Source organism: Gracilinanus agilis, chromosome 1 (genome assembly GCF_016433145.1).
Source record: "Gracilinanus agilis isolate LMUSP501 chromosome 1, AgileGrace, whole genome shotgun sequence".
Classification (NCBI taxonomy): Eukaryota; Metazoa; Chordata; class Mammalia; order Didelphimorphia; family Didelphidae; genus Gracilinanus; species Gracilinanus agilis.
The window spans coordinates 702,607,160-702,634,477 of record NC_058130.1 but is presented as its reverse complement, the minus strand read 5'-3'; the positions used below and the strand labels follow the sequence as shown (position 1 = coordinate 702,634,477).

The 27,318-nt window shown below is 40.8% G+C and overlaps 1 protein-coding gene across 1 annotated transcript; it reads right to left on the bottom strand.

The window, feature by feature from the left end:
- Positions 1-2,328: 2,328 nt before the first annotated feature.
- TRMT2B (tRNA methyltransferase 2 homolog B) lies at positions 2,329-22,623 on the bottom strand. The gene is made up of 12 exons (XM_044669423.1): positions 22,409-22,623; positions 17,186-17,240; positions 15,019-15,135; positions 14,450-14,549; positions 12,162-12,232; positions 9,104-9,250; positions 8,002-8,096; positions 7,480-7,688; positions 7,222-7,323; positions 5,411-5,530; positions 4,695-4,794; positions 2,329-2,770 (listed from the first exon to the last, which is right to left on the bottom strand). The coding sequence occupies exons 1-12, from the start codon at positions 22,621-22,623 to the stop codon at positions 2,644-2,646; spliced, it is 1,458 nt and encodes a 485-aa protein (XP_044525358.1). The 3' UTR covers positions 2,329-2,643.
- Between the last annotated feature and the right edge of the window lie 4,695 nt (positions 22,624-27,318).

Sequence of the window (27,318 nt, the reverse complement as noted above, 5' to 3'; positions counted from 1 at the left end):
CCACAAATTGTGGTATATGCTGGTGATGGAATACTATTGCTCTCAAAGGAATAATAAACTGGAGGAGTTCCAGGTGAACTGGAAAGACCTCCAGGAATTGATGCAGAGTGAAAGGAGCAGAGCCAGAAGAACATTGTACACAGAGACTGATATACTATAGTAAAATCGAATGTAATGGACTTCTGTATTAGCAGCAATGCAATGACACAGGACATTCTGAGGGATTTATGGTAAAGAACGCTACCCACATTCAGAGGAAGGACTGCAGGAGAAGAAACACAGAAGAAAAACAACTGCTTGAACTCATGGGAAGGGGTGGACATGATTGGGGATGTAGACTCGAAACTACCACAACAATGCAACTATCAACAATTTGGAAATAGGTCTTGATCAATGATACATGATAAAAACCAGTGGAAATGGGCATCGGCATGGGTAAGGGGGTGTGTGTGTGGGGGGGTGAAGGGGAAAGTAGGAGCATGAATCATGTAACCATGTTAAAAACTAATATTAATAAATGTTTAAAAATTAAAAAAAAAACCCTTGCCTTCCATCTTAGAATCAGTACCATTGGTTGCAAGTCATAAGAACATCAAGGGCTAGGCAACTGGGTTTGAGTGACTTGCCCAGGGTCACATAACTAGCAAGTGTCTGAGACCAGATTTGAACTCAGGAAGTTGAGTTGGTTTTTTTAAAACCTTTACCTTCTGCCTTAGACTCAGTATGTAGTATTGGTTGCAAGGCAGAAGAGCAATAAGGGCTAGGCAGTGGGGGTTAAGTGACTTGTCTAGGCTTACACTGCTAAGAAGTGTGAGGCTAGATTTGAAACCAGGACATCCCATTTCTAGGCGTGGTTTTCAATCCTTAGAGCCACCTAGCTGCCCTTAGGGAGATGTATTCCTGACTCAAAGCCTGGTATGATATCCATTGTACCACCCAATTTTCACCCAGTGGGGTATGCAAAGTATTCAGGGAATACTAGTAAGTACCTTTGACATAAGGGCTTGCTGAGCCCTTTTCAGGGCTCCTTTCCACCTCTGAACAGAGCTCACACTTTACTCTATCAGAAAATTCATAGTAATGAGAAATCCTATGAATGTAATGTGTAGATAAAATTCCCTTGGGCATCAAGCCTTATTTTATTCTGGCAATCTAGAGCAGTGGTTCCCAAACTTTTTTGGCCTATCGCCCCCTTTCCAGAAAAAATATTACTTAGCGCCCCCTGTCAGATACTATCACCGCCCCCTTACAGTTATTCACTGCCCCCAAATGTACCTGTGACCATCACCTTCCTCCTGGATCACTGCAACACCCACCAGGGGGCGGTGGCACCCACTTTTGTCCTATAGGATCTTGCCAACTGGGATGCCCTAAGCCCTGTCCAAGCCTTCTGGTCTACTCCTGATCTTTTGAAATGTCCTAAACTGAATTTATCCCCTGCCCCCATCAAACCTGGGAGAAAGCCTGAAATTTCCTCCCTCTTAGATCTCACTTGGTATTTCCCTTTTGATACTCCTGTCTCATTCTTCAGTTTCCAATTCCTATTAATTCCGTTTCAGTAAACTTCTCAATTTTTTTCTTCCTCAATTTTGCAGATGTTTTGATTTCTGGCCTCTCATCACCTTATCATGTCCACGAAACTAGTTTCTTGACAGTCTGACCCATTTCCAGTTCCTTCCCGCAAAGAGATACTGCCAAAGTAACCATATTAGTGTCCAGTTATGATTAAGCAACAAGCAGTTTATCTCTCCTTTGTGCCACTGTCATTTTACAGATAAAGAAATTGAGATGCAGAAGTTAAGTGATCTGCCCAGGGTCATAAAATAGAAAATGGCATTAGCCTGGTCTGAAGATTTTTTTTTTCTAGTATATCAGTTCTCCCATTAAAAAAATTTTTTCCCTTCTCTCCACATTCCCTTCCCTTTCTCCTTAGCATCCCTAACCCCTAAGAAGGTGAATCCAAAGTCTCAATCGTTTCTCTAATATGTTATCTAATAAAAGCACTTCCTTTACTTAGGGAAATTTTCATTTTAACAGGTGATTTTAAGCCCTAAGCCCTTTAAAATCTGGAGGAATGGCTCCCCTTGGAGGACAGAATGGCATAGAGGTTAGAGTGCTGGGCTTGGAATTAAGACGTACTAGGTTCAAATCCTCCTTCGGACAATTATTAGCAATCATAAGCAAGTCATTTCATCTCTCTAAGCCTTGATTTCTTCCTCTGTGAAAAGGGGATAATAGCTATCTCACAAGATGGTCGTGAGAATCAAATGAAATTTGGTGACAGATATTATTCCATTCAAAAGACTTTATATCACTAGTAAATCCAGCTAAGCAGTTAACGTGCAATTTATTCAATTAACCATTTATTAAGGGCCTACTATGTACAAAGCATTGTGTTAGATACAAGATAAGGAAAGAGGGAAACGCAAAAATAATTAAGCCATCATCAGTGTACCAGAGGCAAGATAAAGGAATAAAGCCTCAGAAAGGAAGCTTCAAATATCCTTTCTTCTTAGAGGAGGTAACAATAGTTGTATTCTCAAGGTATAGCCAAGGACAGGGATGGCAAAGAAGCCAACAAGCTCTCCTGAGTATGCTGACATTCTGTCCTTAACTGACAGTCTGTGATCTTCTAAGAGCTAATCACCGAGTGAAGAGAAATACCAGTTCACACTGGAGGGAGTGGGGGAACATGTCTACTGGCACAGCTTGTCTCAGGACAAAAGGCTCTCCAAGGAGGTTCCCCTCCGGATCCAGGGGCCGACACAACCTACAGAAACAGAAGAATTGAAAAAAGTATAATTTACCAGATACACAAGGAATACATGAAATGCTTACTTAGTTTATTGGCATTAACATGCTTCAATTCTTCTGAGGAGAGAAATATTCAAAGGCAAGGGCTCTTCATCTGAGCTGGAATAGCTAGATAGCATAGTGGATAGCATGCCAGGCCTGGAGTTGGGAGAACCTCGGTTCAAATCTAGCTTCCAACATATCTTCACCAAAAGCATTTAACACCTTGATGGTAATTGTCCTTTGCAAAATACAAATTATTGAGGGATTCCCTGCAGATCAGGAGTTCTTAAACATGTAGCTGTCTTAATGACAGTTTTCAATATAATTTGTTCCCTTGGTTAAAAAAAAAATGGCCTCAGATATTTCCTACTGTATGACCCTGAGAAAGTCACTTGACTCTGATTGCCTAGGCTTTGCTGATTTAGAATACTAAGACAAAAGATGACAGTTTTAAAAAAAGTTTCTGAGTACCCTACAAGCTTTGGGCCTCTATCAATATTTAATCCTGAAGTATATTTTTCCATGTATTTTCCTCTGTCCCCCTTTCCAACCTTACAATGTACATATCAACATATATGTTATCTTACTGGAATATCTCATCAAATTCTTTATAGAATTTCTCTCTCACTTTATCCATGGGAACAGATGTCAGTATGTAAATTGGAATTCTCTTTTTTTTTTTTTTCCTGTATGCCAGTACCACAAGATAAGATCACTGCATTTTCCATGAAATCAAGATGTCTCTATCTGCTTCTTTTGTTGTCTCTCCAAAGAGGCTCTGGGAACCAGCTTTCTATTTTCCTGCAACTTCTTTACATTTTTGGTTTTCATTTATAGCAAGAACATCAATTCTTCTAATAGCATGTCAGTTGTTAGATAAGCACATCACATTTAAAGTACCAGATTTATAGATGGCCTAAAAAGTATATGAGTCCTAGCCCTTTCAGCCACTTTTGTTGCAGAAATAGAAGTGAGGTTCATGGGATAAAAGACATTTTAAGTTTTATTTTGTAATAGACTGCCATGGCCAAAGAATTCATCACCTAGTGGTTAGCCTGTTGGTGATGAGTGTCTCTGTACTTAGCTAGGCTGGTCCTCAGACAGCAAACACAACCTATTAGTGGAACAATCCTTAGAGGCCTTCCAGCTTGGAACAAACCTAACAGTATTTTTATTCTGCTAATCTAGCTTGGGGAATCCCAGGATCATCTAGACATTATTTCACATCAGAGGAGCACTTAGAATCATGAGAGGGGGCAGCTGGTTGGCTCAATGGATTGAGAGCCAGGCCTAGAGACAGGAGGTCCTAGGTTCAAATCTCGCCTCAGACACTTCCTAGCTGTGTGATCCTGGGCAAGTCATTTAACACACATTGCCTAGCCCTTATCACTCTTCTGCCTTGGAGCCAATACACAGTATTGACTCCAAGATGGAAGGTAAGGGTTTTTATTTAATTTAAAAAAAAAAGAATCATGGGATCATGGATTTTAGAGTTGGAAGAGCCCATAGAGGACTGACTTCAACTCCATTATTTTACAGATAAAGAAACTGAGGTATAGACTGGTTAAGTGATTTTAGAGACCTTTTGTATGACTCAGGATTTGATAGAATTTGAACCTAGGTCTTCCTAACTGCAAGACCAATGTCATATGTAGAGGCCTTTTTCTTATGTTTCCCCACCCAGTAAGATTATAGATTTCTTGAAAAGCATTCAATTCTTATACTTCTTTTCCTTAGTAAATTCAAAAGGATGTGGGGTCTACAATCACATACTTACTAAGTGAGCCTAGTAAATGCACGCACCTCAACCACTTTCTACCTTTTGCCTTGTCATTTCCTATTATTTCTGCAAGAGGATATAAGAAACAAACAATACTCAAAGTTCAGGTCTCACTCACTCAATGATGTTCTCCATGGATTTACCATAGGGCCTACAGGAGACAAAAAGCAGTGTCTGGATGGCTTTGCAGTTTCGAATGTCCTGAACCACTCTGTTACCTGAAGGCAGAAATAGCTTAAATTAACAGGATAAAATGTCAACCTAAGAGAGACCCTTGTGGGAGATAGCCACTGAAAGCCATCAGCATAGCTGCATTCCTCACTATAATGTGTCAGAAGGAAGGGATTCCGGAATAGAGAAAATGTTGCACTCTAGCCTGCCAATAGTGCCATTGGAAACCCTCATTACAGTGGGAGCACAGACAGATACAAGGCAGGTGAAGAAGCTTGGTGAAATAAGGAGTACCAAGTGAATATACAAAATGACCACAAAAATGAAGATCCCTGAAAGGAAGCTAAACTCTTAGACATAGGGAAAAAAACCATGGAGGTTCCCAAAGAAAAGATATCAAAATGAATCTCCTTCCTGGTGTTAGAGAAATGGAAGGCTGGGGGGCTGGAACAATTATATATATTGTCAAAAAAAGTTTCAGCATGAGTTATTTTGGCTTAATTTTTCCTTTGCTACAATTGAGGGTTCAATCAGAGGTGGGAGAAGGAATGGCTGTAATATTTTAAAAAGTCATTAATAAAAAGTTGGTTTTTTGTTTTATAAAGTAGATAAAGATGGGGGAAGGGGGAAATATTCTTTAATAGAAAATCTATGTGCCCTTACTCAATCCACATTGAGATGGGTCCACCAAAGCCATGAATGACCAACTGTCCTCCTGGGACTCTAAAATCTGCGACATGGTCTCTTTCACATTGCCAGGACAGAATTCCCAGTTGGTGATGCCTGCAGAGAAGAGAACCCCTCAGAATGCCCCTTGTTGCCAGGCGACAGTGTCCAGAGACCAGGGAAGGAGGATTTTCATCTTTCTTGCACATTTGTGGAAACTAGGGCTTTCTCAATTTGTCCCCCAAGCCCTAGTATACCTCTGAATATAGCTAGATTAGTAATTCCCTGAATTTAAAGGGTGCTTTATACTTTAAAAAAAAGTTTTCATCTTTTTTTATTCTGAACTTGACAAACACCAACTAAAATGAGTATTTCTATATATATATTATAGGACAGAAGGAGAGGATTATACACATAAAACTGAATCTGATTTCTAAGATGAAGAACTTACTTTTTCATTTTAAAATAAATTCAGTATGTAATTTTCAAAGCTATCCTGCTTGTCTATGATTTCTTTTTGCCTTCCACCTGTTCCCTTCTCTACTGTGGGGATGGAAAAGGAAATCTTTCCTTAGCCTTCTTCTCCCTCTAATCTCTCTCCCTCACTACCACTGGAAAAAAAAATCAAAATCCTTTTAGCAAATATGCATTCAAGAAAAACAAATTCTCACATTGGCCATTCTCATATTCTCACATTGGTCCAAAGATGGATGTCTCATTCTGCACCCTGAACCCATTACTTCCCTGAAAGGAGGTAAGCAGTGTGTTTCATCATTGGAACTTTGGGATCATAGTTAATCACTAAATTGATCATCGTGCTTTAAATGTTTCCAGGTACATCATCTCATTTGATCTATCCAAGAACTTCTACTGGGGTAGCAGGATAGATCCTATGGTTGCCTTCTTTCACATGAGAAAACAGACTGAGGTTGAAGGGCTATTATGTGGAAATATAATAAATATAAGGCTTATTTTGCTTGGTCCCAGAAAGCAGAATGAAAAATAACCTGAGCAGAAGTTGTTGAGAAGCACATTTTGGTGTTTCCTAATAAACATTTCCTAATAATTACAAGTGTCTCAAAGTGGATTGATCTGCTATGGAAAGTACTGGATTTCCAGTGGAATTGCTGATGGGCTATGGGAGAGGGGTGAGTGGAGGGGAGGGAAAGAATATGGATCATGTAACCATGGAAAAATATTCTAAACTAATTAAATAAGTAAACTTAATTTAACAAATAATTAATTAAAAAATAAATTTAAAAGAAAGAAAGTACTGAATTTCCATCACAAGTCTTCTGGCAGAGACCAAGGGAGGAGTACTTCTCTGGGATGTTATAGTGAAAATTCCTCTTCAGATACATGCTAGTCCAGCCTCTAAGGGACTTTCCAATTCAAGATTAATGATGTGATGGAATGCTGATATGACACCTACCCAAGGTTATCTAGCCTTAGTCCTGTATTCATTCCATTGTAACAAAACAACTTTAATTAAGACTCTAATGTCAAAAGGGTATTCTCCAGAGGAAGTACAAATCTATATTGTTGCATATTTCACTAGCTCTCCTTCTCCCTCAACAAAGTAGCCCTTTGTTTCCATCTTTTCCCTTTATATTGTAGGTAAGAAGAATTAAGATAGAGAAAGTAAATGCCAGTCCCTTTCACAATCCCACCACAGGCCAACCTTGATTTCTCTAAAATCCTTGGCCTGTCAGAATTCTACATATTTTATCCCTTTATCCCTCCCTCCTCCACAGCTAAGGAAGTACCCCACCTCCCAATAATCTCTCTTCAAAGGATAAGCATCAAACCATTGAAGGCAGCAGTCCATTTAGCATCCTCTAGTGCCTCCCCTACAAGGCCCATTCTGAAGACCTTCGAGGTCTGCTGAGCTAGGGAAAGGCCAGTGGCACCTGGAAAAATGAGAGAAACCAAGCAGTTTCAAAGACCTAGTCCAATGGGACTCATTCCAATATTCTCCAATAATGACTAAGAAGGGCCTTTTTTGGAGGTGAGTGGTGCCTGGAGGTTGGCCAGGATGGAGATTCCCAAACAGGAGTACCACCTACCAGTTCCATGGCTAAGATCAAGGATGACAGTGTTGGAGTTCACTCTACCCAGTTCTCCCACCGTTCGGTAGAGAACTTCTGCTGCAGATGTATTAAGCTGAAAAAAAGCTCCTGGAGAGATTCGAAACTTCAAGCCCAGAATTTCTTCAAAGATATAAGGCTCTCCAGCAAGAAGCTGGAAGGGAGTCGGCTGTTGGTGGCGAGGGGTCCTGGTAATGGAAGACGAGGGAAAAAGCACTGTAGAGATATCAGTATTCATGGGCTTCATAAAAGCTCAGCTGGGGAATAGAGCCTGCCCATGTCCACATAAGCTCTAAAGGAGGACCCTCCAGAGGGCTCCTAGGAGCAGGCTCACCCTGTCTAAGTCTGTACTATGCCTGGCTTCAGATAGAGAGAACTCCACTTACCCCTGGCCCTCAGCTCCTAATAGCCTCATCTTGAGGAGCCAGAAGCCTAAGCAGGATCAGGCCATCAGTTTCATAGATACTCTTTGAGTAGCCATTTGCCAACCCCTATGTTTACCTTTCTTTCACATATAGTGAAGTCAAGTCACACACAGATCCAGGCCCCGTGGAAAAAAATTCCTTTATTTCTTCTTTCTGAACACAGAACTCCTCCTGCCCAGAACACAAAATGAGGAGTTAAGTAAAGACTGATCACAGAGAGCCCCTGTATTTGGATGTCAACCACAGACAGCTCTGCACAACCCAACCAGATACTTCTCTGCAGAGGTAAGGGTGGCTACTACAGGACCCTTTCCAAAACGATTTCTGTAAAACAAAGTCATTATCAAGAACACACCTAAAAATAAGTGCTTCAAGATTTTTTCTAAGCCAGCCAGTACCTGGATATTAAAAATCACTGTTACCAGAGTACTTTCTTTGCTCCCTAAATCCCCTATTCACACCAGTTCCATTTCATCTTTAGGCTCTGATGGTTGAAATTATGCTTACTAGCCACAAAATCATTTTATTATTGTTATTGTTTTAAACCCTTACATTCTGTCTAAGTATCAATACTAAGTATCTCTTCTAAGACAGAAGAGTGGCAAGGGCTAGAAAATCAGGGTTAAGTGACTTACCATGGGTCACACAGCTAGGAAATGTCCAAGGCCAGATTTGAACCCATGTCCTCCAATTCCAGGCCTGATGTTCTATCTACTATATTATCTACCTCTAAAAAATCATTTTAACAAGATTCTATTACAACAGAATGAGCTGGAGGTCCCAAGGAGTTCATTCTCCCACTGAAACTCTACTTGAATGCAGCTAGATAATAATAAACAACAAAGATGATGATGATCATTACAGCTAGTATTTATGTAGAGCCTAACTTTGTGGCAGGTACTGTGCTAAGCTCTTTCCAAATATTACCTCATTTGATCCTCAACAACCACCCTGTGAGATAGGTACTATTATTATCTCAATTTTACATGGGGAGATGGTTCAATAACCCAGTTTAAAAACCCCAGAATGGTTAAATGGCCTTCTTAGACAATCTCTAAGTTTCTTCTCACACTCTATCCCTGCATCAGGTTTCTGCTACTGTCACCAGCTAATATCAGCTCTCACGTTCCCATAGTAGCTGTCCCTTGCTAGCCAAGGCCAAGCACCAACAATCTCACCTGACTTAATTCCTGGGGATTGAAGATGAGAATGACCATTGTGTGCCCAAGGAATGTAGTGCGCACTATGAGTTCATGCCAGGATCCCCCTTTTCGAGAATCAGTGTAGGAACTCAGTTTGGACTGCCGCAGAAATAATTCAAAGCACTAGGGGGAAAAAACACAGGAGGTTGATAAAACTTGGAACACTAGAGGACTTTTAGCCCAACATCCTCTTTTTACAACTTAGAGAAACTGAGCACTGGAGAGAGGATAGGTTTGGCTTAAGTCATACAAGTAACAAAAAGCAGAGTTGGGATAGGAAGCTAGGCATCCCCCAACTGTAAATCCACTGTTCTTTCCACTTCAAAACTCACCAGACCACTTCTACTTCTGATCACTAAGCACTTACAATGCTGGGCTTTGTAGAAAACATACAAAACATATGGTACCCACCTTCTGTGACCTTATATCAGAGGACCCTAATTTTCTTGCTTTCCATACACACCTAAGAGTCTTTATTATTGCAGAAGTGGTAATGTAATTTTTTATATAATGTAATTTTTATAATGTAATTTCATATGCAGCTAGGTCTTGATTGATGATATTAATGCACCCCCTCTGCATATTTTCATTGGACTAGAACCAATAATCATATTTTATGATTTCATAATTACATAGCTTCAGATGGTACAAATTTGAATATATGCAATTACTTCAGGGAATTCATTATCTTTGTTAATTGGAACCTAGATGAAGTAACCTTTAATGTCAAGAGGCAAGGAGAAATAGTAGATGGAAGGATGGTCTTGGAGTCAGGAAGGCCTGGGTTCAAGTAATGCCTTTGACACATACAAAGAAAGATAGATCACTTCTTGGTGTCCCTAAACAGTTCTCAGGGTCTACAATTTTCAAACAAGTTGTTGATCTGTGTTGGTGGAAGGATTTTTCATCCTAGGAATCCCTGCATGGGTGAATTTCTATACCCTTCTCCACAAGAAACAAAAAAGCCTTCCACCGTAGCCCATTCATCTTCTTCATTCAGGTATAAGCAACCCAAAGACTGTATTTCTATTTTCTTATATGTAGCCAACACAAGTAATCCCAATTTTTCCCTATTGAGTCCTCCTGTTGCTGTTCAGTTGTTTTTCAGTTATGTCTGACCCTTCATACCCTATTTGGGGTTTTCTTGGCAAGGATACTGCAGTGGTTTGCCTTTTCCTTATCCAGCTCATTTGATGGATGAAAAAACTGAGACAAACACAGTTAAGTCATTTGCCCAGAGTCACATAGTTTAGCAAGTATCTGAGGTCAGATTAGAACTCGAGAAGAGACGTCTTCCTGACTCCAGGCCCAGCCTTCTAGCCACAGCACTGCCTAGCTGGCCTATCTACTAAGCCATTAGATCAGTGGTTCCCAAGCTTTTTTGGCCAAATGCCCCCTTTCCAGAAAAAATATTACTTAGCACCCCCTGGAAATCATGAAACTATTTATTGAACTCAGACTAGAATGTAATACAAAAAAAGTGTGGCCATCACCACTCCCCTGGATCACTGCAGCACCCACGGGGGGGGGGGGTGCCCACTTTGGGAATCACTGCATTAGATCATTTAATTCTTTCCTTCCTGATGGTGCATACAAATAGGATCTGTCTTCAAAGATCTCAGAAAGACTTTCTAAATGTGTGTGGGGAAATAGGAGAAGTCAGAAAGAAGAAACAACAATGTAAAAAAAAAGACCATCAGTGAAATATCAATGAGGGGGCAGCTAGGTGGCTCATTGGACTAAGATCCAGTCCCAGAGACAAGAGGTCCTGGGTTCAAATCTGACCTCAGATATTTCCTAGCTGGGTGACACTGGGCAAGTCATTTAACCCCCATTGCCTAACTCTTACTGCTCTTCTGTCTTGGAACCAGTGCTTAGTATTGATTCCAAAATGGAAGGTAAAGGTTTAAAAAAATTAAATATAATATTAATGAATGAATAAAATCCATATGGACCACTCACATGAAAGGGTGGAAGGAAAACAGGCTTTGAAATCAAAAGTCCTGGGTTGGCATCCCAGTTCTACCATGTTATTGGGTAACCTGGAGAAGTCATTTAACCTATGTAGGTCTCAGTTTCCCCATCTATAAATGGGGCAAATAACATTGCATCAACTACTTTACAAGATTACTTTTTTTTTAACCCTTACCTTCCATCTTAGAATCAATGCTGTGTATTGGTTCTAAGGCAGAAGAGCAGTAAGAGTTAGGCAATGGGGGTTAAATGACTTGCCCAGTGTCACCCAGCTAGGAAGTCTCTGAGGCCAGATTTGAACCTAGGACCTCCCATCTCTAGACCTGGCTCTCAATCCACTGAACCATCCAGCCAGCTGCCCCCCATACGATTACTTTGAGGAAAGTGCTTTGTAAGCCTTAGCATGCTACATAAATGAGAGTTATTCATTTATTTCTCAGGAATCTGAGGCATTTAAAAAGGGTAACAGAAAGATATGGGAAATAATAATACATGTATAACCCAGATTGAATTGCTTGCCAACTCTGGAAGGGGGAAGAAAGAAGGGAGGTAGACAATGTAGATTCTATAACTTCAGAAAGCGTATGTGGAAATTTGTTATTAAAATAAAAAAATAAAAAATATGGATAATTGGCAGAAGCCCCCAGGAAGTGACAGGGAGAGTTATGCTGAAATGAGTGCTACATCAGATAGACCGAATATGGCCATTTCTCCTATGACCTCTCCATTCTCACACCTCTTTAAAACTCTTATCAATTCTTGCCTCTGACAAGAGATACTTCCTGACATGGATACATCTCTCCCCTGCATATGTAGCACCCCATTCTATTCTCATTCCCTTCCCAATGCCCCCAGTACAGCCACAAATTCCAGCCACAAAAGCCCCATTTCTCCTGGGCCAACCTCTCTAGCTCAGAGCTGGTGAGCTGATGATACACCAGTATTTTATAGAGAGCCCCAGCCCTGTCACTGGAGGCTAACACCCCAGTCAAACAATGAGAATCCTCTTCTTGGCCGCAATGCTTGGCATCTTTCCCACGTCATCCTTGCCCCTTCTTACCTGAGCTATCTGATTGTGCTTTTCAGGAATATCTTTCAGATGGCTAGGTTGTACGCAGAAAATATTCGACCCTAAGGTAAGACAAGGATTTAGTTCTACCATTTTCTTCCAAGGCTTTCTGGAAACGATATCCCATAATCCCAATCCCCTCTTTCAAGAGACACAGAAATACATACCCCATGACACCAAATCCCTCATTATTAAGTTGGCTTTTCTTAAAAGATCATCTCCTAATGTAGAACTGGGTTCAGTTACATTTTATTTTTTTATAAATTTATTTATTTTTAAGTATTTTTCCAAGGTGACATGATTCATGTTCTCCTCTCCCTCCCCTCTTCCCTCCCCACTCCTGGAGCTGACAAGCAATTTCACTGGATTATACAAGTATTATCTCAGTTACGTTTCAGAAAAGACACTGATGAGCCAGAGTGAACCCAGAGGAGGGTAACCAGGAAAATGAAGGGCTAAGAGTTCATGCATGCCACAGGAAGGTCACTTAAAGGAGATAAGGTTCTAAAGCACAGAGAAGAAAAGGGCTAAAGGTGAGACACAATAAAGGTTCTCAAATCTTTGGAGGGTTTCCTACATGGAAGAGGGTTTGGACTTGTTTCTCTGGGCTCCAGAGGGAAGAACTTGGGACAATGTATGGAAGTTACACATTTTGGCTTAATCAAAGGAAAAACTTCCTAAGAATTAAAGCTGTTCCCAAAGTGGAACAGGCTGCCTCAGGGGGTAGCTGAGAGCCCTTCCTGGAGGTCTTTGAATCAAGGTTAAATGAGGACTGAGAGGGTCTGTCTTAGAAGGGAATCTTGTTCATATATGTCCTGTCCCAAACAGTCTCTGAGGGCCCTTCCAGCTCTGAGATTCAGTGGTTCAGGGATTCTTGGGGGCTTTTTTCCTTGTAAATGTTTCACAGATGCTCCTTTAAAAAAACAAACAAAAAAACCCCTTACCTTCTGTCTTAGAATGAATACTGTGTATTGGTTCCAGAGTGCTAAGAACTAGGCTGTGGAGGTTAAGTGACTTGGCCAGGGTCACATAGCTAGGAAGGGTCTGAGGCCAGATTTTAACCAGGACCTCCCATCTCCAGGACTGGTTCCCTGAGCCACCCAACTGTCCTTTACTGATGCTCTTTTAAAACAAATAAATATATATATATATATATTTATCATTTTCAATTTCCAGTGATTGCCCTCCTCTCCATAAATATACAATAGAATCCTCCCTTGTAACAAGGAGTCAGACAAAACAAATTAACCCCTTAGCCATGTCTGTAGATAAATACCCAGTCGGCACCTAAAGTCACCACTTTCATGCAAAGAAAAATGAGACATGTTTTATTGTTAGCCCCCTGAAGCCACAATAAATCACTGCTTTGATAATAATAGCTAGTGTGTCTATAACACTTTCAAGCTTTCAAGTATTATCTCATTTGATTCTCACAATAGTCTCAGGAGAGAATTATCTCCATTTTCCAGATGAGGAAATCGAGGCAAACAGAGTGACCTGTCCAGAGTCACAGTTCTAATAAGTATCTGAGAATGGATTTTAATCCAGGTCCAAAGCTCTACCACTGAGCTGCCTCGTTGCTTATTGAGAGTTCTGGGAGTCCTTTAAAGCTATTGTTGTCTGATATTTGTTCAACCTGTCTTGCCAAAATAACACAATATACACTTTTCTCCAACTCTACAGTAAATATAGTGCATATTTATTTTATTATTCAGTTAATACTTTTCTTCTTTTTTTTAAAGCTCTTACCTTCCATCTTAGAATCAATACTATGTATTGGTTCCAAGGCAGAAAAAGGATAAGGGCTGGGTAATGGGGGTGAAGTGACTTGCCTAGGATCACACAGCTAAGAAGTAACTGAGGCCAGATTTGAACCTAGGACCTCCCATCTCTCAGCCTGGCTCTCAACCTACTGAGCCACCCAGATTCCCCCATATAGCAGGTATTTGATAAATGTTGGTTGGGTTGGGTTGGACTGGGCTGGAATTCTTTAGAGAATACCATTAATAAAACCCACTGGCAATGCTGCTGGGTTCTAAGAGGGTTCTAAAAAGAGCAAGGTCACCATTGCTTTGGAATGAGAAGGCTGTTCCAGGTGTGGAAGACAGAATGGAAAACAAAAACTCAATTTTGATAAGAGGTGAATAGAGCTAAGACTTCCCTGCCCCCAACTCTGTCCTCTCTCCTGGTCACTCCCCAGAGGCCTAGCCTTGTTCTGGTATTTGCTCTACCCTCCCTTTTCCCCAGGGCCTTGGTCCATCATTTCTCCCTCCACTCACCTCCCCAAGACTTCAAGTAGTACCCCACAGTCTCTAGGTTGCCATCTGGGCCTTGGTTTATACAGAAAGAAGATTTATTTCTGTAACCATCAATGATGGGCTGTCAGAAGTAGAAAGGAGGGAAGAAAGAAAAACAGGTCAAATAAAGGCAAAGTTGAAAAGTATTAAAAGAGAATTCAAATGATTGCTCTATTAAAAAAATGAATAATATGGAAATAGGTATCAAGTGATAACATTTGTACAATTCAGTGGAATTGCTTGTTCTGGTAGGGGGAGAGAAGAGAAGAGGGAAAGAAAATATATTATGTAAACAAGGAAAAATATATTTTTTAATTTTTAAAAATTAAAAAAATGTTAAAAGAAAGAAACCATCTTCCTTCAGATATAGCTAAACAATGAAGTTCAGCAGCCCCAGAGGGTACACTGGAAGAGGCCTCTTGTAGAGAAGTACCAATCACAACACGAGGCTTCACTGGGCCCAAGCAAGACCTTTTAGACCTCAGGAGGTGTGGGGTGGGAGGGAGGGTGGGGGTCTCCATTAGAAACAAAACATAAAATCAGGAACTTACAGAAGGGATAAAAGGGTGGAGAAGAGAACACAGCCTCTGCTCAGGAACACCAGCACCAATCTTGCGGAGACGAGTTTCTAACGTCTCCAGATTTTTCTTCAAACTTTCAAATTTCACCTGTAATGGGGGAAAATAAACTAGGTCATGCTACTTATTTCTCAGTTCAAAATGCTCTTGATGGATCCTTAATGCCTTTCAAATAAAGTTAAAATTCCAATTTGAAGCCTTCTCAAACCCTAATTTTGTTTTGGTCATATTCCTCCCCACCACTTTTAGGCAGCAGGTAGAACAGTGGATAGGACACTGAATTTGCAGCCAAGGTAGACCTGAGTTCAAATTCCATCTCAGACACTCACTGTGTAATCCTGAGCAAAAATGGGCGTAATTACAACACCTAATAAAAGCTAACATTTGTTTGGTGCCTACTATGTGCCAGGCACTGGGCTAAGTGCTTTACAATTATTCTCTTATTTGATCCTCCCAACATTCCTGGGAGGAAGGTGCTATTAACTATCCTCATTTCATATACAAGGAAACTGAGGCAAACAAAGGTTAAGTGACTAGGTGAAAGTTACAGGCCTGTTGTTAGAATCAAATGAAATAACATGTAACAAAACAGTCAATAGAGTGGGATCTTCTCTAAATCTTTCAATAAAATATATAATGATCAAGATACACTTTACTATGGAAAATCACTCCCAAGAGGGTACAAATACCCTCATCAAAGATGGCCACTGATATGTTTTTTAGATGATTATTAAAACAGTTGGATAGCTAGGTACCTTAGTGAATAAAGTGCCTAAGTTAGAGTCAGGAAGACCTGAGGAGAAAGGAAGGAAGGAAGGAAGGAAGGAAGGAAGGAAGGAAGGAAGGAAGGAAGGGAGAGAGGGAGGAAGGAAAGAAGCTTAGTCATGGGATACAGCAGAAAGGCATATAATCTAGATACGCAGAACAGCTGAACAGCAGGGAGTATGCAGAACTGTCGTTGGAATTATCTCTGCCTGGGAACAGGGTGGTTAGGGAAGTTAGAAACTGCTGAGGCAAGGTAAGGGCACAGAGTTTCCCAGGGAATAACAGAGGGTAACCCAGTTTTTCAATACAACAGGTAATAATATTTAGCTAGGTGCCTCAGGGGACAGAGTGCCAGGTCTGAAAAAGTGGAGGTTCCAGGTTCAAATCTAGCCTTAGTACTTCCTAGCTATGTGACCCTGGGCAAGTTACTTCACCCAATTTACCTAGCCCTTGCCCTTCTGTCTTAAAGCTATTAAGACAGAAAGTAAGGGTTTAAAAAAAAAAGATCACCATGAAGATAAATCATGACAGGCAGGTGAGCACAGTAGATAGAAGGTCAGCTTTGGAGTCAGGGAGTCCTGCATTCAAGTCTTTTCTCAGAGCCTTACTAGCCTTATAACCATGGGCACATCTCAGTCAACTCTATGACGCTAAGTGAGACCTGAGTCACCCACCTCAGTTCTGATCCAGAGACTTCCCTAAATCACAGGTCTGTCTGCCCTCTCTTCCCTCCTGGAAATAACCCTAACTTATCTGCCCACATCTGCCAGGGAGGAGGAGGAAGAGGAAGAAGAAAGATTCTATGGAGAATTCATTTAAATCAGCTGATTTCTAAGGCCTGAGGCAAGGGGACTCAGTTGCTAGGTTCTAATCTAAGTCCTGGGAAATTTTCTTCTGATTGCCTGATTCCTCCCAGACAAACACTCAGGTCAGCCATATCTTCATCCCTCTCCTTTCCTGGCTCTCCTCACTTTCTTCTACCCTTGTCCCTTCATGAGTATCTTCTCACCCCCTTTGCTTCCTTCTTTGTGTTCTCTTCCCTCAGAAGGCAGGACTGTCCCTCTTTCGGCTGGTATTTGCACTCCCAGAGCTTAGCACAGAGCCTGGAACAGAAAGACTTGTTGGCTTGTCCTGACATAGGGGTAACTGAATATAATTAAAGAGAAAAGAAAAGGTTGGAAGGAGCCAAACTGGTGGCCCTGGATCCCAAGGGATACTCTTGACAGCCAGCAAGTGCACTGTCCAAAGGGGAGGGTCTCTTTCCGTTTTCTCTGAGCCAGAAGCCAGTTCTCATTTTTTAAATCTCTTAAGAGGCTTCTTACCACCCAGAAAATTCTAGCACCATTCCCTCAGAGGCAGCAGCAAAGGCTCCTACCTTCAGTTGTTCCGCATAGTTCAGTCTCCACAAGGGTAGCATCTGATCTGCTAACCTGAAAAAAAAAAATCTAGTCTTGATTGATTCATTCATTCAATTATCCATCAAAGATTTCTCAAATGTCTCCCAAATGCAAGATAGTCTCCAGGTTCTGAAATGAAGTTCCCACCACTATCTCCTCTAAGGTAGACTCAACTCATGCGCCCAAGAAGATGAGGCTGTGGAGCCCTGACTGAGTGATGAGACATTTCTCAAACTATATACTCAGAATAATACATGTATAACCCAGTGGAACTGCTTGTCAGCTCCAGGAGGGGGAGGGCAGAGGAAAGGGGGAGAACAGGAATCATGTAACCCGGGGAAAATATTTTTAAAATAAAATTATATTTTTAAAAGATTTTAAAAGAACTGTATACTCAGGCACAACTGAATCAGTGGATAGACACAATGTAAGGGAAAAAAAGGCTCAGCCCACTGATAAATATGGAGGTGATAAATCATATTTCAAAAACATTTCCCAGAGGAGTTCCTCCAAGAATAAACCCTAAATGGAAAGTGACAACAATAGATATATGTGTGTATACATAGAATATATATATGAACATGTTCATTCTTTTAAATTATATGTGCATATGTGTATACACACCCCTACACATAAGGATATAATATGTACACTAGGGCAGTTAGATGGTATAGTGGACAGATCACCAAGTCTGTAGTCAGGAAGGCCTACTTCAAATCTGACCTCAAATACTCACTAGCTATGTAATATTAGATAAGTCACTTAACCCCTTTTAACTCAGTTTCCTCATCTGTAAAATGAGCTAGAGAAAGAAATGGCAAACCATGTCAGTACCTCAGAACAAGGCATGACTAAAATAATTGAATATATACTACAATCTGGAACATACTAGATCATTTATATAGTATATATTATGTTATATATAAAAATACTATCATATGTAAGAAATGCGATATATCATTTTATGCATACATATGTATGACATATTATTTACAAACATTATTGAAAGAATAAATCCCTTGATGCAAAAAGATAGGAAATGAGAAAAGGGACAAAAATATGTTTTAATAATAAATGCTTTCTTAATAACTGCCTGACATTTACAAATATTGTACTTTATTTATAATATCTCACTTAAGCCTCACAGTAACTCATAAGGGTTTAAAATGGTTTGACTAAATTTATGAGTTATAAAAGGTTGTCGTGGTCACCAATTATAAAAAATTAAAGTTAAATTAGGAGTCAGTAGGCTGTTTAGTAGTTTTATTTATAGCAAGGTAGAGATATTAAAGTGGGAAATATAGGAAGGAGATGGAAAATATTGCCTAGCTAAAAATACCCTAAGTCCTAATCCTAGTGCCTCCAGACCATGAATGTGAATCTCACCAGCCCATGAGAGAGAGAGAGAGAGAGAGAGAGAGAGAGAGAGAGAGAACACCAACGCCAGCCAGGCGTTCCAACAACTAAAGACCGAGGCCGAAGAGGTTGAGCTACAAAAGGCAGTCTCTCACATCAAGGAGGCAAGAGTCTCACCCAAGTAAGCATCCCTCTTCAGCCAGAGTCTCCAATGCAGGAAGCCAAATCTTTACCAGAATACAAAGTCTGGATCAAGAAGCCAAAATCCGAAGTGTCTAAAAGATGCTGAAAACTCTGAGAACCTCTGGCACACATGAGGCCAAGGCCACCTAGCATCCCACCAGAGCTCCCGCTAGGGAGCCACCAAGAATGAAGAGAGCGAATCTTTCTCAGGCTTCCACTAATATACAGTTTTCTCCACCCATCAGCTCTCCTTGTCACATCTCAGGAATCAATCATAGCCTTTCAATTTGCCTAGCACTGGGGCTGGGGGTGGAGGGATGGGCATGTTTGTGGCCTTTTAGGGCCTGAACTTTCTTTGTTAGTGACTTACTAAGTGTTAAGTTGGGGTAATTTAAGTTCTTGATTGATTAACTTAAAATAGACAAAGGGAATAAAAATTCCCTTTCACAGGGGTAAGGTAATAAGTCATTGTATTATTATTATAAGTATATAGGTTATTGTTCCCATTTTACAAATTGTTAATATGAAAAATGATAGATGCTGCTATAAATATATAAATTAGTATTTTAATTAAAGCCATGTTGATAGATAAAATCATTAGACCACGCGCTTGTAAGCATTCAAAACTGCCGCCTCCATACTGCCTCCTAGCCAAGCCCTACTCGCCAAAGAAGAGGCCACTCCCTCCTAACCCAGGAGATTTAAGCGCTCCCCTGCGTCAAGACGTCGGAAACGGAAACCAGTTGGACCATGTTGGATCACGGGAAATGTAGTTTTATACATTTCCCAAATCCACTTGTTACAATTCCCCGTGAGGTCCGGCAAAAAAAAAGGTTAGTCCTTTTTTCTTCGCTGGACCTGTAAAAATAGCAACTTCTAAATTTTTCAGGAATTTTGGGGATAAAAGAAATAGATGAACAAATGGTTAAAATTAGACGCATTGACAAAAAACCAATTTGGGGGCTGTCCCCCACTGGCATAACAGTGTACAATTAAAACAATACATACAACTCAATTTCAACTCCCCATAGTTCAATCAACTGCACCCCAAAGTTCAAAGTTTGGTCTTCATAGTACAATGAAGGCTTTTCAGACATCTTCATGGTGTCTTCACCAAAACAAGTTCGTCGTCTGGATTTTTGGGGAGATGGCAGGATCCTTATCCTGAAATTATTCTCAAAAGAATTTAAACTTTACATTATAGATTACAAAACATACATTTTCTTCTAAGATTTTATATAATTCCCCGTGAAATTACTCCTAAAAGAGTTAAATAAATATATATATATTTTTACATTATCGAATTTTAAAAAACTTAACAGATATCCCCGTGAGGTAATTCTTAAACACACCTTTTTTCTAAAAAAAAAGTACCTCAGGTCAGCTAAGGATGAGTGGCTGAGTCCTGGGGGTTTATATGAATTCAATTGGCAAAATAAAAAGAATAAATTTCAAGAAAAAAGAAAAAATTAACTTGTGAATGTAAAATGTGCAAAATCTAGGGAAAATAAACTTAGACCTTTGAATGAAGGTCTGATTAAAGTGAATTCAGCAGTGTGCAATTACCCATCCAGGGCCAGGACTTAAGGAAAATGTCTCTCTCTGATCTGACTTATCATCAGCTTTTTAGGGAAGTGAGCCAAGTAAATAACCAATCTTAGGTGCTTTCTAGGAATCTAAGTCGAGGGGACCCACGTCCTCTAAAGTTTTAGAAAAGACTGGGACTCCAGGACTCAAACCCAATTTCAAGCCCTAATGTATTGGCATAGAACTGCTATTATGCAGATTTTAGTCAGTCAAGTCTCTGACCATGTGCTTTCTTTAGCACTATTAACGGCTTTCATATTCCCTTCTGGAATCAGAGAGGCATTTAAATCACAGTCCTATAGGCTCAGGTATTTGCTGTAGAATTAGAAAAAGGATAAATAATGATTATATATGTACTTCTAGTACAAGATGATAAAAAGGGAAAATCAATTGCTCTCATTAAAAAAAATGTTTTAAAAATTCAAAAAAATATATATATCTTAGAACTAGAAGGGTTGTTACCCAAAAATGAGATTTTCATTTTGTGAGTGTAAATGGATCTTACAAAAGGCAGATTCACAATGCACATTCAAATAGAGTACCATTATTTCCAATAGCACATTTTAAACAATAAACAGTGATGTTTAAAATTATATACTTGTTACAACTCTTAACCCTTGGCAAATGCTGTTATTGCTTCCATAGAAAAGAATATACAGGAGTTCCTTGACTCTCTGTATTTAAAAAAAATCCTGGATAGGAATGCTTCTACCCATTTAAGGCAATAATATCTCTTATAATAAAATATATAAAAGTTTTATCCTTTAAGACAACAATTCTTAAGGATTTAAAGTAAAAGTTAAAAAATATCTCTTGTAAAATTACAAGGTAATATTTAAAGCATGGAAACCTTCAAGGTTCTTTGCAATTACCAAGACAGAAAAATTTTAAAGACATGTGCTCTATAAGATGTTCATAGGTGATACATATAACCACATTGTTTCTCATACAGTAAGCTTTAAGTAAATTAGGAAATATAATAACATCATAAGCAGAAACTTCATTAGTGTAAAATGATTCAGTGCAACAGGAAAATCAACGATATAAGCAAGATTAATTTACAAAACTAATTAACAATATACAGTAAGATACAGTCTTTTTAAAACAGAATTAAAGCTCATTCAGTTCCGAGGTTTTAAAAGTTCACCCCTGATTTCAATTTAAGGTTCTTTTGATTGAGTTCTGCTGAGTTTAAGGGGTTGTGTTTTTTTTTTTTTTTNCCATGTTGGATCACGGGAAATGTAGTTTTATACATTTCCCAAATCCACTTGTTACAAAATGAGGGAATTAAATTGCATTGAGTTTAAGTATCTTGCCTAGAGTCTCTCTCTCTCTCTCTCTCTCTCTCTCACACACACACACACACACACACACACACACACACACACACACAAAATGTGGCAGAATTTGAACCCATGACCAAGACCAGCACCCTATCTACTACCTCAAGGAAAAAAAAGTGGTGTATCTACTATATTGAAAACATAATTTTATTTACATGTATATTTTCATCAATACTTAATCACTTTAATTGGAGTACCAAGACTATGGGGTCGAAGGCACACTAAAATAACTTCTAACCTATCTAGTCTCTCTCTGTATTTCAATGTATCTGTCTTGGCCCCTTTTAAAATTTTGTTTTAAAACCCTTATCTCCCACTTTAGAATCAACTCTGTGTATTGGCTCCAAGGCAAAAGAGTGGTAAGAGCTAGGCAATGGGGGTCAAGTGACTTGCCCAGAGTCAGAAGTGTCTGAGGCCAGATTTGAACCTAGGACCTCCCATCTCTAGGTCTGATTCTCAATCCACTGAGCCACCCAGCTGCCCCCATGTCTTAGCCCCTTCTACATCTGCCCCTTGCCAAGAATCCCAGCACACCCAAGAAAAAGTTATTCCATGGTCCCAAAGCACTCATGTAAGGATTCTTTTGCCTTGTTTAAGTAAGCAGCCTAAGGATGCTTGCTTCAGATGTCACCACAGACCCATGCAATGTCCCATCACTTTTTAGGGATAAAGAAATATAAATTCAGTTCCTCTAAAGGGGGGAAAAAAAGGTGAAGACTGATACAGCCTTACCTTTTCCTCCAAAAATCAAGATTTTGGCTTGATTCCTCCTTCCAGTTTGTTTTTTCTCTTTGCTTCTCCTCAGTCACAACATCTGGGATATTTCCCTCACATGCCGTGCCCAGAAATGCCCAAAGCCAACCTTTTGGCTGGCTAGCACCCCAGGGAAGTGGTCTCACTTTGGAGAAGAGAGCCATCCTAAAAAGAAAGGATCTTTGATTGGCCATGGTATTCCCTCCAATTGTCTCTGACTGGTCCGGAACACAGCTATCCAATGGAGCTCTGAGGGATAAACAAATAATTCCTCTCTTAATATTTCCAACAAAAGACACACCGGATTTCATTTGCATGATAATAAAAGTTGTGAAGTTAAATTAGTAGGCCCCCAAAAGTAGATCAATAGGTCAAACTAGCCAAGGGAGAATCAGACATAATGAAACTCAATAATCCAATATTCGATAAATACAAAGCACTGGGCTCCATAATATAGGACAGGAAAAAGGTTATCATCTTCAAGGAAGTTATAATCTATTTGAGAAGATAAGATATGAAAACATTACGTATGATGGATATAAGATTTCCTCAGCAGGAGGAATTCTTGGCCCCCATATTGTGAGAACTCCCTTTTCCAACACAGGTCACAAACAATCTCTAACTCACTTCTTAGAGAAGTCCTAGGGAGTTATTTATCTAAGATACAAAAAAGTTCAGTGAATTGACCAAAGTCACACAGTAAGGATAAGAATTAAGATTTGCACTCAGGGTTCCCTGAATCTAAAGGAATCTCTCCACTATGAAACACTGACACTAAAATATATCCTGCCTTTATTTTCTATTATAAGTCCAATTGAGTGGCTAGGGAGATTTGGACTTTGACAGTAGTTTCCCAGGGGATGGTAGAATTTAGCAAGGTTGAGAAAACAGAAAATGTCAAGAGCAAAGAAGACTCTGGGGATGAGGTTTTCTGGGGATATTAAGTTGTAGTCTTGATAGAATGCAGGGTTTTTGTTAGGGAAGAGTGGAAGATGCCTGGAAAAGTTCAGTTGAAGCCAGATCACAGAGGACCTTGAATGCCAAGGGAAGGATTCTGAACTCTAATCAAGTAGGCAATGAGGAGGATTTTAAGTAAGAGATGTAAGGGGCAAAAAAAGAGAACTAGACTTTGAGATTCCAATCCAGCCTCTACCGATGACTAGCTGTGGGATTTGTGCTGAACAGTATAACTTCTTTGAGCTTTAGTACCCTATAGACCTCATAGGATGGATATGAGACTCCAGTGTCAAGACCTGCTGGGAGTTAAGAAAGTGGACCATAAGGTAAGAAGCCACTGAGTAGAATGCATTTACTTTTGGCAGTGAAATGAAGGAAAAAGACTGGATAGTGACCTGAGGATGCAACCTAATCAAGTTGGGGAGGTCATGGAGGAAAGAGTACTGGACTTGGATTCCAATCCCTCTCTGACACTTGCCTAGCTCGGCCATCCTGGGCAAGTCCTCTTCTGTAAAGTGAGGATAAGAGTGCCCCTAAGGTTCCTCCCCCAAAATGCTCTGCACACTTTAAAGCAAAGGGTCAAACTCTCCCCAGCCCCTTCTGGAGTGCAAACAGGCCCCGATTAAAATGTAACTGGCAAATGCCTAACAAAATACATTTTAAAACACAATAAACATAGATAATGTTCATTTGTGGTTGTCTAAGTCATAATGCAGACCCCCACAGGGCTCCGTTTCTATTTGTTTGATTCCCTAGCTTTAAAGGGCCTCAGAAATGTCCACTATTCTCCATTTCCAACAAGAAGGTCAATTACAAAAGTGGGAGGTTGTCATTACTCTTCAGAATTATTTAGCCAAACGCTTTGGGGGATTTTTTTTCTTCTGTTTTGTAAAGATAAAAAAAAAATGTATCAATAAACAGCAATTCGCTACAGTATCTGCCCATCTGAGGGAGGGAGGCTAAAGACACAGAACAAAGGGGGGGGGGGGGCTGAAGAGCAGTCCAGATAGATAGTAGGGAACCTCATCAGGTCTCAGGGTGCCAGCGAAAAAGAAGCCCACCCACCCCTACCCCAGCAGGTCCCCCTAACTCAGGAGCTAAATGAGGGAATGAGTGACAACTCCCATCAGAAACCTCGAATTGGTGTGGTTTCCCCACTTTAGAACCCTAAGGGCAGGGAATAGTCTGGCATTTCTATTTGTGTAGTTTTTAACACAATGCTGTGCACATGGTAGTACTTAATAAATCTTTTTTCATTCATTCAGTCATTCAATTACAGTCAGATCATGAAGACAGATAGTCGAATCCTGCCTCCTTAAGCTCCTTAAGCGTGTAAAATGGAGCTAAAAATAGCACCAATCTCTCAGGATGGCGGACAGTCAAAGAAAACGCGGGCCCACTAATCCAGTGAGGAAGAAAGGGCTTCTTGGTGTCACCCACAGCCTGGAAGCCTACAGGCCATCGGGCTGGCGGTCAGTGCCGGTCCCACGTGGCTCCCAGAACTCGAATCCCGGTCCCTCCCACGCTTGGAAGAGAGGGGGCTGGGCCCGAGGACAGTGGAAAAGTCCACTCCAGGGAAAGTGAGGGTGCAATCCCAGAGCCAACCGGGAGCCCAGGCCGGGGAGGGAAGTAGAGAGAACGGAGAGAATGTAAAATGAGAGGAGGCTAGTGCGCGGGGTAGGCGGCCCTTTCGGGGCTCCTACCTGCGCAAGAACCATGTTCCAGCTCCGCCTCCCTCCTGTCCTGGTACCTAGGCTCCGAGGCGCTTCCCTCGGCCTTCTTTGCTCTCTTTCCCTTCGCAGTGATGCAGTTGCCGCAGTCCCAGCCGGGCCCGAGAATCGCCGGGAAAAGTCACTTCCGGCAGCCGAGGGACGGGGCGGGGACACCCACAGCCCCGGCAGCCTCCAACCTGGACGGAAGCCGGAGCAACCGCCAGGAGCGCTCCCAGCGGCCGCACGCGCCCCAGCTGGGGTCCAGAAGAGCTAAGCGCCTCGCCGCGCAGCCTCTTCCCTGTGCCCTCTGCATCCCTCCCCAAGGAGCCTCCTTCCTCCGAGCGCCCAAGCAGCCCAGAGTTGTGCAGGGCACCCCAAGGCTGCTCTCCTCCAACCCACGCTTACGGGCCATCCTTCTCCTAGGTGGGATGGAGAAAACCTCAAAAGTGGTCAAGTTCAAAACTCAGTTTGTAGGAGTGGAAACTGAGTCAGTAAGGGGAGTGAAAGCGGAGGACTATTCCTAGGAAATATTGTCAGTGCTGTTGTTATTGGCTCAAAAAAAAGAAGAAAAGAAAAGAAAAGAAAACTAGAAAAGCAAAAAGGAAAAAAAAAACCTTAAACATCAGAAGGGGAAGGAATTCTTTCTCCACTCCCCCAAGACTGAGGCTCATCCCTCCTCCACTCCCAAAACTGATGCTCATTCCTATCCCCACTTCCCCAACCCATACCTTCTTAGGGGTATGACTGCCCCTCCTTTCCCCTCTCCACTTGTAGGTATTTTGATCTTTAGGTTCCGAATTGTTCTGCTACTTTATTCAAATGCTTTCTGTGTGCCAGGCACTTTTAAAATAGTCCTTCGTCTGATCCTCACAAAAATGTGTGACTTATTATCCCCATTCTACAGTGGAGGAAACTGACGTTGACTAAGGTTAGGTGACTTGCCAGGGACAGATCACCATTTGAACTCGGCTCTTCCTGAATCCAGACTTAGATCTTTATCCACTGTGCCACCTAGATGCCTCAAAAGAGATTCCACATGAGACAGCAGGTATGAGTTAAATGTATATCTGTACTACTGTAGCAGTCCACACCTGGCACTGCTATAGCCTACAGAAAAGCAGTTCCTCATTTCTTCTTTCCATCGCCAGGAAATTGTGTGTAATATACGTTTTCACCTCCAGGTAATTGCAGGCCACTAGGCCTGAGGTTGCTTTAGAGCAGTGATTCCCAAAGTGGGCGCTACCGCCCCCTGGTGGGTGCTGCAGCGATCCAGGACAGCAGTGATGGCCACAGGTGCATTTATCTTTCCTATTAATTGCTATTAAAATTTTTTTTAATTAATTTCCAGGGGGCTAAGTAATATTTTTTCTGGAAAGGGGGCGGTAGGCCAAAAAAGTTTGGGAACCACTGCTTTAGAGCAAGGCCACTGTTTCCATCTCACCGCTCACCAGAGGGCACTTTCCAAAGCTACAGTTTTTGGAGGTGCACCTCTTCCCCCAAACCTTGATGTATGAGTACTACCTGCAATTCAGATTTGATCTGGGGATATTAAGGACAATGGAAATTGTCTTGAAACATGGCTCTCTCAGCAATTCTGCCCCTACCCTCACTAGGGAAACATGGGGTTCTTGATGGACCAGTCTTAATTCAGAAGGCTTTGATTATTTTGTTTTAAACATTTTTCCATGTTTCCATGATTCATTTTCTTTCCCTCCTCCCCTCTCAGAGCCAACAAGCAATTCCACTGAGTTGTACAAATGTTGTCACTTGATACCTATTTCCATATTATTCATTTTTACCATTGAGCAATTTTTTAAAGCCTAAACCCCAAATCACATACCCATATTGTGATAAGTGATGTCATAAGTTTTGCTTTTGCATTTCTGCTCCCACAGTTCTTTCTCTCAATGTGGTTAGCATTCTTTCTCATTTCTTCAGGAGTGTCCAGGCTTGTTGCATTACTACTAGTAGTCAAGCCAATTACATTGGATCATTCCATAATGTTTATTTTCGGTGTAGAATGTTCTTCTGGTTCTGCTCATTTCACTCTGCATCAGTTCATGGAGTTTCCTCCAGCAGAAGACTTTTAAATGATATGATTTATTAAAACACATTGTGCTGAAGGGTTAAAGTAAAATTTTAGTAAATCTTCCCTGATATATGTCATAGGCCTCACATTTACCAGCAGAGACTGGGGCCACTTTGAACTTTGACCAGAGT